The 12,436-nt window shown below is 42.6% G+C and overlaps 1 protein-coding gene across 4 annotated transcripts in view; it reads left to right on the top strand.

Annotated features, from left to right (window-relative positions):
- Positions 1-12,436, top strand: part of KCNAB1 (potassium voltage-gated channel subfamily A regulatory beta subunit 1) — a 300,021-nt gene that overhangs the window by 284,606 nt on the left and 2,979 nt on the right. For all 4 annotated transcript variants that reach the window (XM_050966049.1, XM_050966046.1, XM_050966047.1 and 1 more), the window contains 3 exons: positions 3,237-3,357; positions 4,245-4,339; positions 10,940-11,060. In XM_050966049.1, coding sequence (XP_050822006.1) covers positions 3,237-3,357; positions 4,245-4,339; positions 10,940-11,060 — 337 coding nt within the window. The remainder of the gene's footprint in view (positions 1-3,236; positions 3,358-4,244; positions 4,340-10,939; positions 11,061-12,436) is intronic.

Raw genomic sequence — 12,436 nt, forward strand, 5'->3', positions numbered from 1 at the left:
GAAGCAGCTACTTTTCTAGTAAAAGACACAGTAATTGTTATCACTTATTGTGATGAAAAAAGTTAGACCTGTAGAATATGAGTCCTGACTGTTTAAGTCCCACAGACACTGAAGCCAGTTTTTCAATTCTGAGGAGTTCTTGCTTCATCAACCAGGGCCAAAAGACGAATGAGCCTGGCATCAGTCAAGAGATCAATAGGAGCTCAATAATGTGTCAGTAATTATAAAATCATTTGGCTCAAGTCTGAGCCTGAAGTTTGCTGTGACTTTGGACTTGACTACATCAGAGCTTTTTGCAGTGGTGTGGCTATCCCCAATGCACACCATGTACATGCGCCGCACAGATGCAGCTCGGCCCTCAAACCAGGATAAGTCTCACTGGCACAAGCCCCACTTGACCCCAGTGCTGCGCATCTACACTGGGCGTTTGTATGGGTACAGCTATGCAAGTGCCCAAACGTAAGTCCTGAATGTAGAGGAGCCCTTTGAAAAATAAACAGTAAAAAGAATAGATTCCACAGGGGCTTGGTTGTTTCAAACATACTCTAGGCATCCACTGCCTGTGCGTTGGTGAAAGCACAACCCTGGTGACCTTGTCTAGGACAAGAAAAAGGCTTTGGGTTCTTTTAAAATATAATAGCTGCGACAGTCTCCCCAGGGAGCCAAGAATGGTAAGCTGCTGTGTTACCCCACTTCCTCAGCAAGGGAGAGCCTTGCTGGAGCTTAAATGGAATGACAGTTCACTGCCACAGCAGTTTGTCTGCCTCACCAGCGAATTCCTCGAGACTCTGCCAGTCTCAACCTTGCCTAAACCTTCACTGTGAACCCCCCTTCCCAAATTCTCCAGAGCATCTCCCTGCAGTATCCAGTCCCTATCACTGGACACTCAGTGAAATTACCAAGTCCGCTGCCTCCAAAGAAAGTGCACACACCAGCCTGTTAAGTTAGCTTTAATATACAGCACTGAGATGATTTTATGGTAAAACCAAAAATAAGTTTATTTATAAAGAGCAGAGATTTAAGCGACAGTAATTAAGGATAATAGAAATCGAAAATGGTTTAAAATAAAGAAAATATAATACACTTTTTAGTGTCTAACACTTAACAGGTTACAATCCTGATCTCAGGCAATTTCTCACTTACTGTCAGTTCTCAGCACCTTCAACCTACATAGATTCATAGACTCTAGGACTGGAAGGGACCTCGAGAGGTCATCGAGTCCAGTCCCCTGCCCTCATGGCAGGACCAAATACCGTCTAGACCATCCCTGATAGACATTTATCTAACCTACTCTTAAATATCTCGAGAGATGGAGATTCCACAACCTCCCTAGGCAATTTATTCCAGTGTTTAACCACTCTGACAGTTAGAAACTTTTTCCTAATGTCCAACCTAAATCTCCCTTGCTGCAGTTTAAGCCCATTGCTTCTTGTTCTATCATTAGAGGCTAAGGTGAACAAGTTTTCTCCCTCCTCCTGATGACACCCTTTTAGATACCTGAAAACTGCTATCATGTCCCCTCTCTGTCTTCTCTTTTCCAAACTAAATAAACCCAATTCTTTCAGCCTTCCTTCATAGGTCATGTTCTCAAGACCTTTAATCTCTCTTGTTGCTCTTCTCTGGACCCTCTCCAATTTCTCCACCTCTTTCTTGAAATGGGGTGCCCAGAACTGGACACAATACTCCAGTTGAGGCCTAACCAGCGCAGAGTAGAGCAGAAGAATGACTTCTCGTGTCTTGTTTACAACAATGTTAATGCATTCCAGAATCACGTTTGCTTTTTTTGCAACAGTATTACACTGTTGACTCATATTTACCTTGTGGTCCACTATGACCCCTAGATCTCTTTCTTCCATACTCCTTCCTAGACAGTCTCTTCCCATTCTTTATGTGTGAAACTGATTGTTCCCTCCTTAAGTGATGGTTTTTTGCTTCTCCTTATATTTCCCCAGAATCATTGTTTTGTCCCCAGAGAGAGGATGACCCTCTGGGGTTCAGACTCTGGTCATCTTGCTTGTTCTTCAGCAAGCGGGGGCCTTCATCCCACTGGTGTAATCACTTAGATGCAAATGTATGTCCATTGTTTTTTTCTTGTAATCAAGCCATGCTGTTTCTTTCTTCCCCTGTTAGCTCAATCACTCTGTTTATCACAGATGCATATATTATCCACTGTTTTTGGCTTACGAAGCTGGTCCTGGCGGACTGTCCAATATACATTCCTTTGTCTAGGACAAATCTGTTAATGAACTTTACTTGGATTGCTTGGTCTAAACATATTTTAGTAGCATATATCCAGCACACCTGCATAACTCTTGACATGCTAACTGTACATACATCATAAAAGAATATTAATCAACAGAAAGTCACCAGTTTTCATATGATACCTTATGAGATACTCGTTGGATAAATATTATGACAACAGTGTGTTATGCGTAATGAGTTTGTCCGGCATGGTAACAGTTGTAGTCAGATAGAGAACCCTCTGCCAGTGGGCCCTGAGAGGCTCATAGGGTAACCCATGTTAATTAACTGCTGTTTAAAAACTTCTTAGCTCCTAATGTAGACAAGTTGTAACACCTTTATAAACATGTTGGTTGGTTGTAGTCAACCGAAGTCAGCTGGGTATTGCAGCAGTGGAAAATGTAATGCACTTCTGGGATGGAGATCCATCAGGCTGAGTAATTTTGATTTCACCTTGTACAGAAACAGGAACAACTGTGTGTGGGTTTTCAGAGCTAAGTACCATGAAAGCAATGTGAGCATGTATGGTTAGCATGCCACCTATATTTCACTGCGGTGACATCATACCTTATATACGCCTACAGGTTAGTTTGAGTGTGATGTGAGTAGAATCTACAGTTGCTGGGTATTTTTAATAATTACTTCTTAGAGTTACTATTAACCAGTAAGGGTTTGACCAAGAACCTCTGAAGTTAATGAGTCTTTCCATTGACTATAATGCGAGTCCAAAATGCCCTGAGAATTTGTTGTTTTTTTCTTTGTTTGAATATATAGAAAACAAAACATTAAAAAGCTATTTGAAAAGAAGCTTGGGAAACGTGAATATATATATTGCATCTAACAAGAATTTGGGAATCTACTTTGCAGCAGATTCTTTATACCTAAAGAGGTCTGGGACATGCACTGATTTTATGGATGCTTAGTTGATTGATATGTTATGTTACACAAGGATAGTCTCTGTTAATACTTCATTTTATTCTATTGATTTTGTACAGGAAGCCTATTCTGTAGCAAGACAGTTTAATATGATTCCACCAGTATGTGAACAGGCTGAATATCATCTTTTCCAGCGAGAGAAAGTGGAGGTTCAACTGCCAGAATTGTACCACAAAATAGGTAAAGTTTTGAGATTTGCCCTGTTCTCTCATTTCTTACTCCTGAGGAAACGATAAGCTAATGGGAAGGATACAGAATCCTTTCCTGTATGTCCCTGTTAAATAGAAGTGTGGCAGAAAACAAACATCTGCCTAGCAATCCAAAGAGAGAGACTGTCTCAGCATAGCTCTAGAAGTAGATACCTGTTACTTTGAGATGCTAATTTCTAAAGCCCAAATGGTACTCCAGATCTATGCAGAAAGGGGAGCCACCCTACACTAATGTCATCTCTCCTGTTCCGAAGGGAATGCATCTACGTCCACAGCACAATCTGCCTCTTCAGTGGCTCCAGGCTGCTCTATGGAGTCTGTGGTCAGGGACAGGGTGGAGACAAAGTGGCCTGGAAGAGAAGCAGGTTGGCCAGGGTGCATTTTATCCTCCCCTCTGCTCCTGTGGAGAATGCACCAGCAGGACTATCTTTTCTGCAGCTCCACTCCCTGAGGAGCTGTCCGATGCAGTGCAGAGAAAGGAGTAGGATAGCATAACAAAGAAAGGTAGGGATCTTCCCCGCCCATTAGCGAGACACAGGAGCCATCTAAGACAAAGGACAGGTTTGGGATACCTCAGTAAACTGGGACGAGAGGAGCCAGCATGAGGCAAGCAGCTGCCACAGATAGGACTGTGGCAGTTGCTCTAAGAGGAATCGCACAGCCTTTTTAAAAATATGAAATAACCTTGTCCAGGTTAGTCCAGGAAGAGACTGTTGTTACCATTACACTGGCTGAACATCACTAACAACTATCATAGGAATAAGCAGTAAACTTGGTCTTTCTGTTTGCAGTCAGTCACATTTATGGTGTACCAATATGTTGCCAATTCACTAATTTCCTTCTCCGATTGCTTTGTAGGGGTTGGAGCAATGACATGGTCTCCACTTGCCTGCGGGATCATCTCCGGGAAATATGGAAATGGGGTTCCTGAGAGCTCCAGGGCTTCACTGAAGGTATTTCTCCTGTGCTCAAGAGAAGTGGGTGTATTGCCTTTGTGAGGGCTTGAAAGGAAAGATAAACTGACTCATTATAATAAATCTGTCCCTATACCCAGCTCTGTTGATAAGTCAGCTCAGTTTCTCTGGCAACCATAGTCCAGCAGGAGTGAAAATCTGTGTTATAAGAAATTCTCAGTTTCACTGCCACAGTTTAATCCACTATTGTGATCCTGTTGATTATCTTTATGTGGGTATTCTGGGCCAGATCCTTGCTGGTGTGAATTAATGTACTGAAGTCAGAGCTAGACCACTTTACACCAACTAAGGATTGATTTGGCCTTTATTTTTCTTCATTCTGATAACAGGGTTTTCTAGCCTCTGAGAGCAGAGCCTAAGAAAACCATCTTGGACATAAAGATATAAAATATAGGGGAACCCAGTTCTGGCAATGGCTGCGCCTTACCCTGTCACTCTCCTGTTCGAAGGAATTTGATTATGCCTACATGATCAGAACAGATAATCCATGACCAGGACTCCAATGGAAATATAATAATGCTCTGCAGCTATCTAATTGAAGCAGGAATTGTAATGGTTTGTGCTCTCAAATGTACCTTTATTCAAGACAGAGAACTTTATTTCAGAGGTTTTTATCACTAATGTTACCCAGCAACAGGAGAGCAACAGGTTGGAGGACAGCAGGATTTTGTCCCCCATAATTCCTCTGCACAAAGCCCTGTTCCTCAGGCTTTGCATGAAGACTCAGAATACACCCACAGAAATTAGAAATGTAAAAGACCCACCAGGTTTCATAGTCCATCCCCTCTGCTAGAGGAGGAATGCAGCCTGTTAGGCTGTCTGGAGTGGCTCATGACCTACCTCAGGGCAGACTGTCAGAAAACAGGCAGATACCCCACACTGGTGGTGTGTTCCATAGTTAGATTTCACCAAGCCAGTGACAAATGGGAATTTCTGGATCACAATCCCAATCTTATCATGGAGTCACAGGCAGTTCCCTTAGACTCTCCAGTTTATCTTGCCACCCAAACTGGACTTTGTGATAAAATGGTTACTTTCACCAAAAATCACATCACATTTAGGTTGGTTCCAATCCCAAGTGACTAGTCACTTACTCCAGATCAATTGGTAACCTACTTCTTACACCAAACTTGCCGCTGGTAGCCAATTCTATAGTAAACTAACTAAAGGTTTATTAGCCAAGAAAAAGAAATGAGAGTTATTGAGAGGTTAAAACAGGTAAAATATATGCGCAAGTCACAGTTTGTCATTCAAAATGGTGGCAGTGATGTTCTAAACTGCCAGTTTCCCAAAAGTCTTTTCAGGGTACCCAGATTGTCTCTGGGGATCTCTGCTTTGCATCTGGTGCACTTCTCTCTAAGAGTCCAAGCAGTCCAGAGATCCAGGATCTTTCCTTGAATCCACACTTATAGCTTCTTCTCACAGAAAACAAGCTGACAGTGTCACTACCCATGTGGGTTTTACCTTTGATGACAGAGAGTGAGGAATATATTTTGAGTCTTTGACTTCCGATCATCACAGAAATGACCACTTGGTTTGAAATCAGCACTTTTCTGTTAAAGTTCTTCATTTGCATTCTACAAAACTTCTTTCTCATTTCATGGATTATTTAGTTTCAGGGGTCTACACAGTGTAAATGTTCGCTACTACATTATAATGGATACAGATAAGTGAGAACAATGCAAGGAACATCCCACTAGTTTTCATGAAGTTTAAACACCAAATACAATTACACATTTACCAATCACTTTGATCTATACTAATACACAAGTGAATTGGCCTGGGGGTCTGGCATGAGCTGGCACCTGGTTCACAGGCCACAGAGTAGTTTGTATTGTCCTATCCAGTCCAACAGTTCTAAGATTTCATTGTAACCAAAAGCACTTTGCAGCTGTCTCTTTCAAAACATTTTAAAAACCAGAATGGCTTGGTTTGTGTACACTTCACTGCAGTGCTCACTACAGGGATGTGAATAGCAGCATCTAGTTTGCGTTAACGTAGTCCTGTTTGAATGAGGACTATGTTAACATGCACTAAGTTCCTTTTAGTTTGCGGCAGCAGCGTCCAAACAGGGCAGTTATAGTGCAACACTTGGGTACCCTTTGCACCCGTCAGGGCCGGCTCCAGTGTTTTTGCCACCCCAAGTGGTGGGGGGGGGAAAGAGGAGGGACAGCTGCAATCGCGATCGGCGGCAACTCCACCGCATCGCTTCATTCTTTGGCGACAATTTGGCAGTGGGTCCTTCCCTCTGCCAAATTGCCGCCAAAGAGCCGAACGTGTCGCCCCTCTTCATTGGCTGCCCCAGGCACCTGCTTACTGCGCTGCTCAGAGTGGAGGGCTACACCTTGTGCTTAACCTTATATCCTTGCATAACTCTCACTTGCACTGTGCTGGAGTGCAACATCTTGCACGCCTGGCTGTGCACTGAACAAGGGAACAAAGACCAAGGCATTAAGCCTCCCACCTTCCCTCCAAAGATAGTAAATATAACTGGGTCAGATATATCCATCCCTGCCCATCCTGGCTGATATCCCTGATTTATCTTCAGTTAATTCCATAGTGTTGCACCAGAGATTGATTTGGCCCACTATCACTGTTTTGCATGAGGAAGCTGAGGCAGAAAGAGGGTAGTGACTTGCCTAAGCTCATACAGGGAGTCTGACATGCCAGAGATAAACTTCAGGATCCCAGATGTCTCTTCTGTGCTTTTACCTCAAGATTTTTCTTCCTCTTATGTCTAATGTTTTAGAGCATCTCAGAGCCCCAGCCCAGTCATTCTTATGAAACTTCTCTATTATTTTCTTTTGGTGCCTGGGAAAAAACCCTTTTATGAATGTATTTGAAGTTTATTGCAGCCTAGTGGCTGACAAGCCACCTTCTGTAAATAGTAAACATTTTGAGTCACTCAGCAGCTGAAAAGCAACTATTCATAAAACAGGTTTGTTTAGCGCTACTCAGTGCTTCTAGCTGAATTTTTAAGATGACAAAAAATAATCTTGAATTCCTCAGAGATACAGGGTACTGTATTCTCTAGAGAAGAGCTTTTCAACCTGTGGTCTATGGACCCCTGGAGGTTTGCATACTAAGATTTCCAAAGGAGTCTGCACCTCCATTCAAAAATTTTTAGGGGTCCACATATGAAAAAAGGTTGAAAACTGCTGCTCTCGAGTAACCACCCAAGGGCGGCTTCAGGCACCAGTGCAGCAAGTGCCTGCGGGAGGTCTGCCGGTCCCGCGGGTTCAGCAGAAATTCAGCGGCGGGTACGCCGAAGGCACGGGACCACCAGATCACCTGCAGAAATGCCGCCGAATCCGCGTGACCAGCAGACTGTCCGCAGGTGTGCCGCTGAAGGCCACCTGACTGCTGTACTTGGGGTGGCAAAAAACTTAAGAGCCACCCCTATAACTACCAGAGCTATTTCAATCAGCCCTCTATGCCAAAGGTCTTACGCTTAATTTGGCTATGTAACAGCTCTGCTCAGGATGGGGCTTTTGGCAATCTGAAGATTAAATAAATAATAGGGGTAAAGATGCTTCTCAGCACTCCCACCAGTCTACATTACTCCAGCAAGCCATACAAAACCTTTCATTTGCATAAATACAGGTTTTATCAGCAGCACTTACAGATGGGGCTTGGATAGGGTGGGAGTATAGGGACTTTACTACGTAATATGAAATATCAGGGCATTTGCAAGGTACATCAGGAGGCTTTTATAACAAAGGGAACAGCAGTAAAGGATTCATGTTTGAAATGGGAATATATTTCCCCTCCCACAGAATTGTATTTAAACAGTAGTTTTTGGAAGTAAATTCTAAATATATAGCAAGGGTAGCAAACTTATACTAGACTCAGATACAATTCAGTTATTGGCTGGTGATATGTAATTCTCAAAGTGAGTTATTTAATCTATTTAAATACTGTGTTAGCTCCATTATTAGAGTTTAATACCACAAATTTTTCATAATGCAACACCTAACTTTACTACACTATACTCCTGTAGACTTTAACATTACACACTCTGCCCTGCCCAAGCTGTAAAATGGAGAGGAAGGAGTAACTTGGTGGGTGATGCACCAAACTGGGTTCATGGATTCCAGTGGGAGCATTCTCTGGCCAGAGTGAGGGTCTCTGTAACAAGGAAATTAAGAGTGCTGGGGAAGAAAAGCGAGGTAATGGGAGGCTAGAAAGGAGTTTAGTAAGAGTTCACTGTTTGAATGTTGGTATTAGCTCACTTACCCACTCTGGACAATGAGCAATCACAACAAAGCTGGGAACATCAAATGCGTTACACTTGTCTTTAATTCTTTGTCATGCTGCTGTCCTACCGTTAGCACCAATTCAAATCTCAAATTATACACAGACGTTGCACAAACTTGTTTTATCTATTAAGATGCAGATATGTAATTTTCTGTACCCTGGACGTGCTCTGGGGTTAAGTGCATAAGAAAACAGCAGAGTAAGGTTTTTCGTCCTGATCTGTACCATGAAGATTGATTCCATTTGTAATGTAACACAGTACCATTAATCTGACATGCCAGAATCTACTTGCATCCAGAACTGTTCATTTTTCTGGCTTGTTTCACTGTAAAAATATTGACCTCTAGCCCCAACAAAAGGCAACACTTTTTCTTGTTATGAAGCCTACTTAGTACTTGCTGTTATCTGTGATGTACTGTCCTTACTATGGCTGACAGTTCGAAAAATGGCAGCACAGCAAGACATCAGGGTTTTAACAACATTTGAAAAGATTCAAGATGTTTAACTAAAGTATGTCTTTTGTATCATCTCGTGGGTAAAAATCAACCTTCTGCAAGAAATGTGAAAGGATGAAGGATGTCTCCCTGCATTAGCTCTTCTCAGCTTTTTGAGGCTGAGAAATAAGAGTGGCACTAAGATGAGCATCTGAAAGCATTTCACACATACAGTCTTTTATAGATGCTCGTGTATGGGCCAGTGGAGTCAGCAGACCTGGGCTGTGTTCCTGACTCTGCCATTGAATTGCTGTGTGATCCTGGGCCTTAGTTTCTCCATTATAAAATGAGGATAATGCTTAGTTCACCACTACAAAGCACTAAGAGATCTATGGATAGGAAGCACTATAAGAGCGCCAAGGATCTCAAAGTGCTTTACAAATATTAATTAATTAACGCCTTGCAACAATCCTGCAAAATTACCTTTTTATTATTACTAATTAATTACATACAGACAAAATGCTTGGTGCTGTACAAGACACAAAAGAAGTCACTATCTTTGCCTCTGAGACCTTGGAATCTTAGTACACAGACAACAGACTTTAGGTTTCACAGGTAAAAAAGTGAAGCACAAAACTAGCAATAGGATTCAGCTCTCCTGCCACCCAGTGTTGTTTCAACCAGTAGGTCATTCTCACTCATTTCTTATAGCCTCTATTAAATTATACTCCTTTTTAATTACAGGTTCTTTGCCTATTAAATAGATTTCAACCAATCTGCTTAAAGAATAGAATTCAGCTCTCTATTACACATATGATATGCATATAGAACGAGGTTAGAAATATCAAAATATTGTATTTGATTGTAAAGAACCTATTTCCTCGATGAAATTCACAAATCAAAGTATAAGGATATCTGTTGTAAACTGGCAGTGTTCAGATGTGGATACAAATTAGGTTTACATTAGAGTTCAAGGCTGACGGTGAAGGTTCAGGTTTAGAGTAGAGGGAACTGAAATGTCAAATTGTTCTGATTAATTTTTATAAACACTGAATGGTGATAGTTCATAAAATCAGCTGTTCTTCCAAGATCCTAACACCTTGAGCCAACATCTAATGAGAAGGGCTGAGATTTTGCTTGCATCCTCCCCAAATAGGAAAATAGAACCATTCTGGGTTTGGATCCACCCAGGAACCAAAAGTGAATGGGGTGCTTTCACATTCCACGGTCCATTTTCAAGATTTTAGTTTTAGTCCATCTGTCATGTAAACCAAACAAAATATCAGTGCGAAATCTACAAGATGACTTATTTTTTCCCCATCATTTTAATGCAGCAGCAGTTTTGTATCATTCAAGCTCAGTTACTACCTCTTGAGTGGGCGAAGATTTAAAAAAAAAAACAAACAAAAAAAAAAACAAAGCTACCCCAACAACTCTGAATTTTTAATTGAATTTGTAATCACTGTCTGCAGTGTGGTCGTAGAGACTTGACTTAGGCTTTGTCTACACTACTCACCTTTTAGAGACACGGGTGTGCCATTAAAAGGCGCACAGTATAGCTGCTGTTTGACAGCAGGAGAGCTCTCCCGCCAACAAAAAACTTTCACCCCCAATGAGTGGCAGCAGCTTTGTTGGCAGGAGAGCGCTCCTGCCAACAAAGAACTGTTCGCATCAGCACTTTTTAATCGATAAAAAGTTGTCATTCGGTGGTGTGTTTTTTTAACACTTCTGAATGACAAAAGTTTTGCCAATGAAGTTTCAGTGTAGATAAACCCTAAGAGCTCTGTGGAGCTCAAAAGCTTTTCTCTTTCACCAACAGAAGTTGTCCCACCCATCTCATCTTGGTAATCACTGTTAGTTTTAACCTTCCAATATACTTGATTCCTAGTGCTACCAGTGGCTAAAGGAAAAAATTGTAAGTGAAGAAGGAAGAAAACAGCAAATAAAGCTGAAAGACCTTTCCCCAATTGCAGATCGTCTTGGATGCACACTACCTCAGCTAGCAGTTGGTAAGAAATACTAAAAGTATCATTTATTGCTGCTTTCTCCTCTCTTGCTTGATACTTGATTTGGTTCACATCATAGTATTGAAGAAAAAAAAAACCACTCTAGAGCTACTACAGTAATTCACAGATACCAAATTTTGTGCTTTGCTGATCTTTGGCAGATCATTGCAAACTGTCTTGCACAAAGCCATGAAGCCTTGGGTGCTCCATTAGTACTTACTCATTCCATTTAAGTCTCTGAGTGAGGGGTAACTTAAAAGCCTTAATAGCCAGAGAACCAGCAGTAGCCCTGGGACCTGCTGCATTTCAAATTGCACATTCAAAGTGACAGTCAGCAGGGATAGCTTTCTGCTTCAGAGAGAAGTGATTTAAGTCAAGTGATCATTTAAGGTACATCTATACTACCCACCGGATCGGTGGGTAGTGTTCAATGTACCAGGGATCGATTAATTGCGTCTTGTCTGAACACAATAAATCGATCTGCTAATCGACGCCCATACTCCACCTCAGCAGGAGTAGTAAGCGGTGTTGACAGGGGAGCCATGCCAGTTGACTCGCCGCCGTGAGGACGGCCAGATAAGTCGAACTAAGATACTTCGACTTAGTTACGCTATTCACGTAGCTGAAGTTGCGTATCTTAGTTCAAACCCCGCCCCCCACACTAGTGTAGCCCAGGCCTTAGATAATAGAAGCTGTAGACCATGATGCCAGGGATGGATGACAATTGATGATGTAAGATGCAGTGCTAGTTTATAAGGAGGCATGCACTGGATGAACATGAATAGATCAAAAGAAATGCTTTAGAGTAATGTAAAATGCCAGTTTAAACTACTACTCTGTATTCTTGACTCATCCTCTGGCAAAGACAATATCCATTTTCTTATAAAACAGCAATAATGTGAGCTAGCAGTTACTATGAAATAATCACGAGTGCCTTTGTTTCTTGCAGTGTCCCAGAAATGTGGTACCTCTGTAATAGCCACAGACCTGATTAACTCATGCTTTATAAATACAGCTAACCAGGGCCTGCTCCAGGCCCCAGCGTGCCACGCGCATGCTTGGGGTGGCATGCCACAGGGGGAGCTCTGCTGGTTGCAGGGAGGGCGGCAGGTGGCTCCGGTGGACCTCCCGCAGATGTTCCTGCGGAGGGTCCGCTGGTCCTGCGGCTCCGGTGGAGCATCCACAGGCACGCCTGCGGGAGGTCCACCAGAGCCACGAGACCAGCGGACCCCCCTGCAGGGAAGCCTGTGGGAGGTCCACTGGAGCCGCGGGACCGGCAAGCGGCAGAGCGCCTCCCGCGGCATGCCGCTGTGCTTGGGGCAATGAAATTGCTAGAGCCGGCCCTGCAGCTAACACAGAACAGAGAGACCTTTTTTCCA

Source organism: Gopherus flavomarginatus, chromosome 8 (genome assembly GCF_025201925.1).
Source record: "Gopherus flavomarginatus isolate rGopFla2 chromosome 8, rGopFla2.mat.asm, whole genome shotgun sequence".
In the NCBI taxonomy this organism is placed as follows: Eukaryota; Metazoa; Chordata; order Testudines; family Testudinidae; genus Gopherus; species Gopherus flavomarginatus.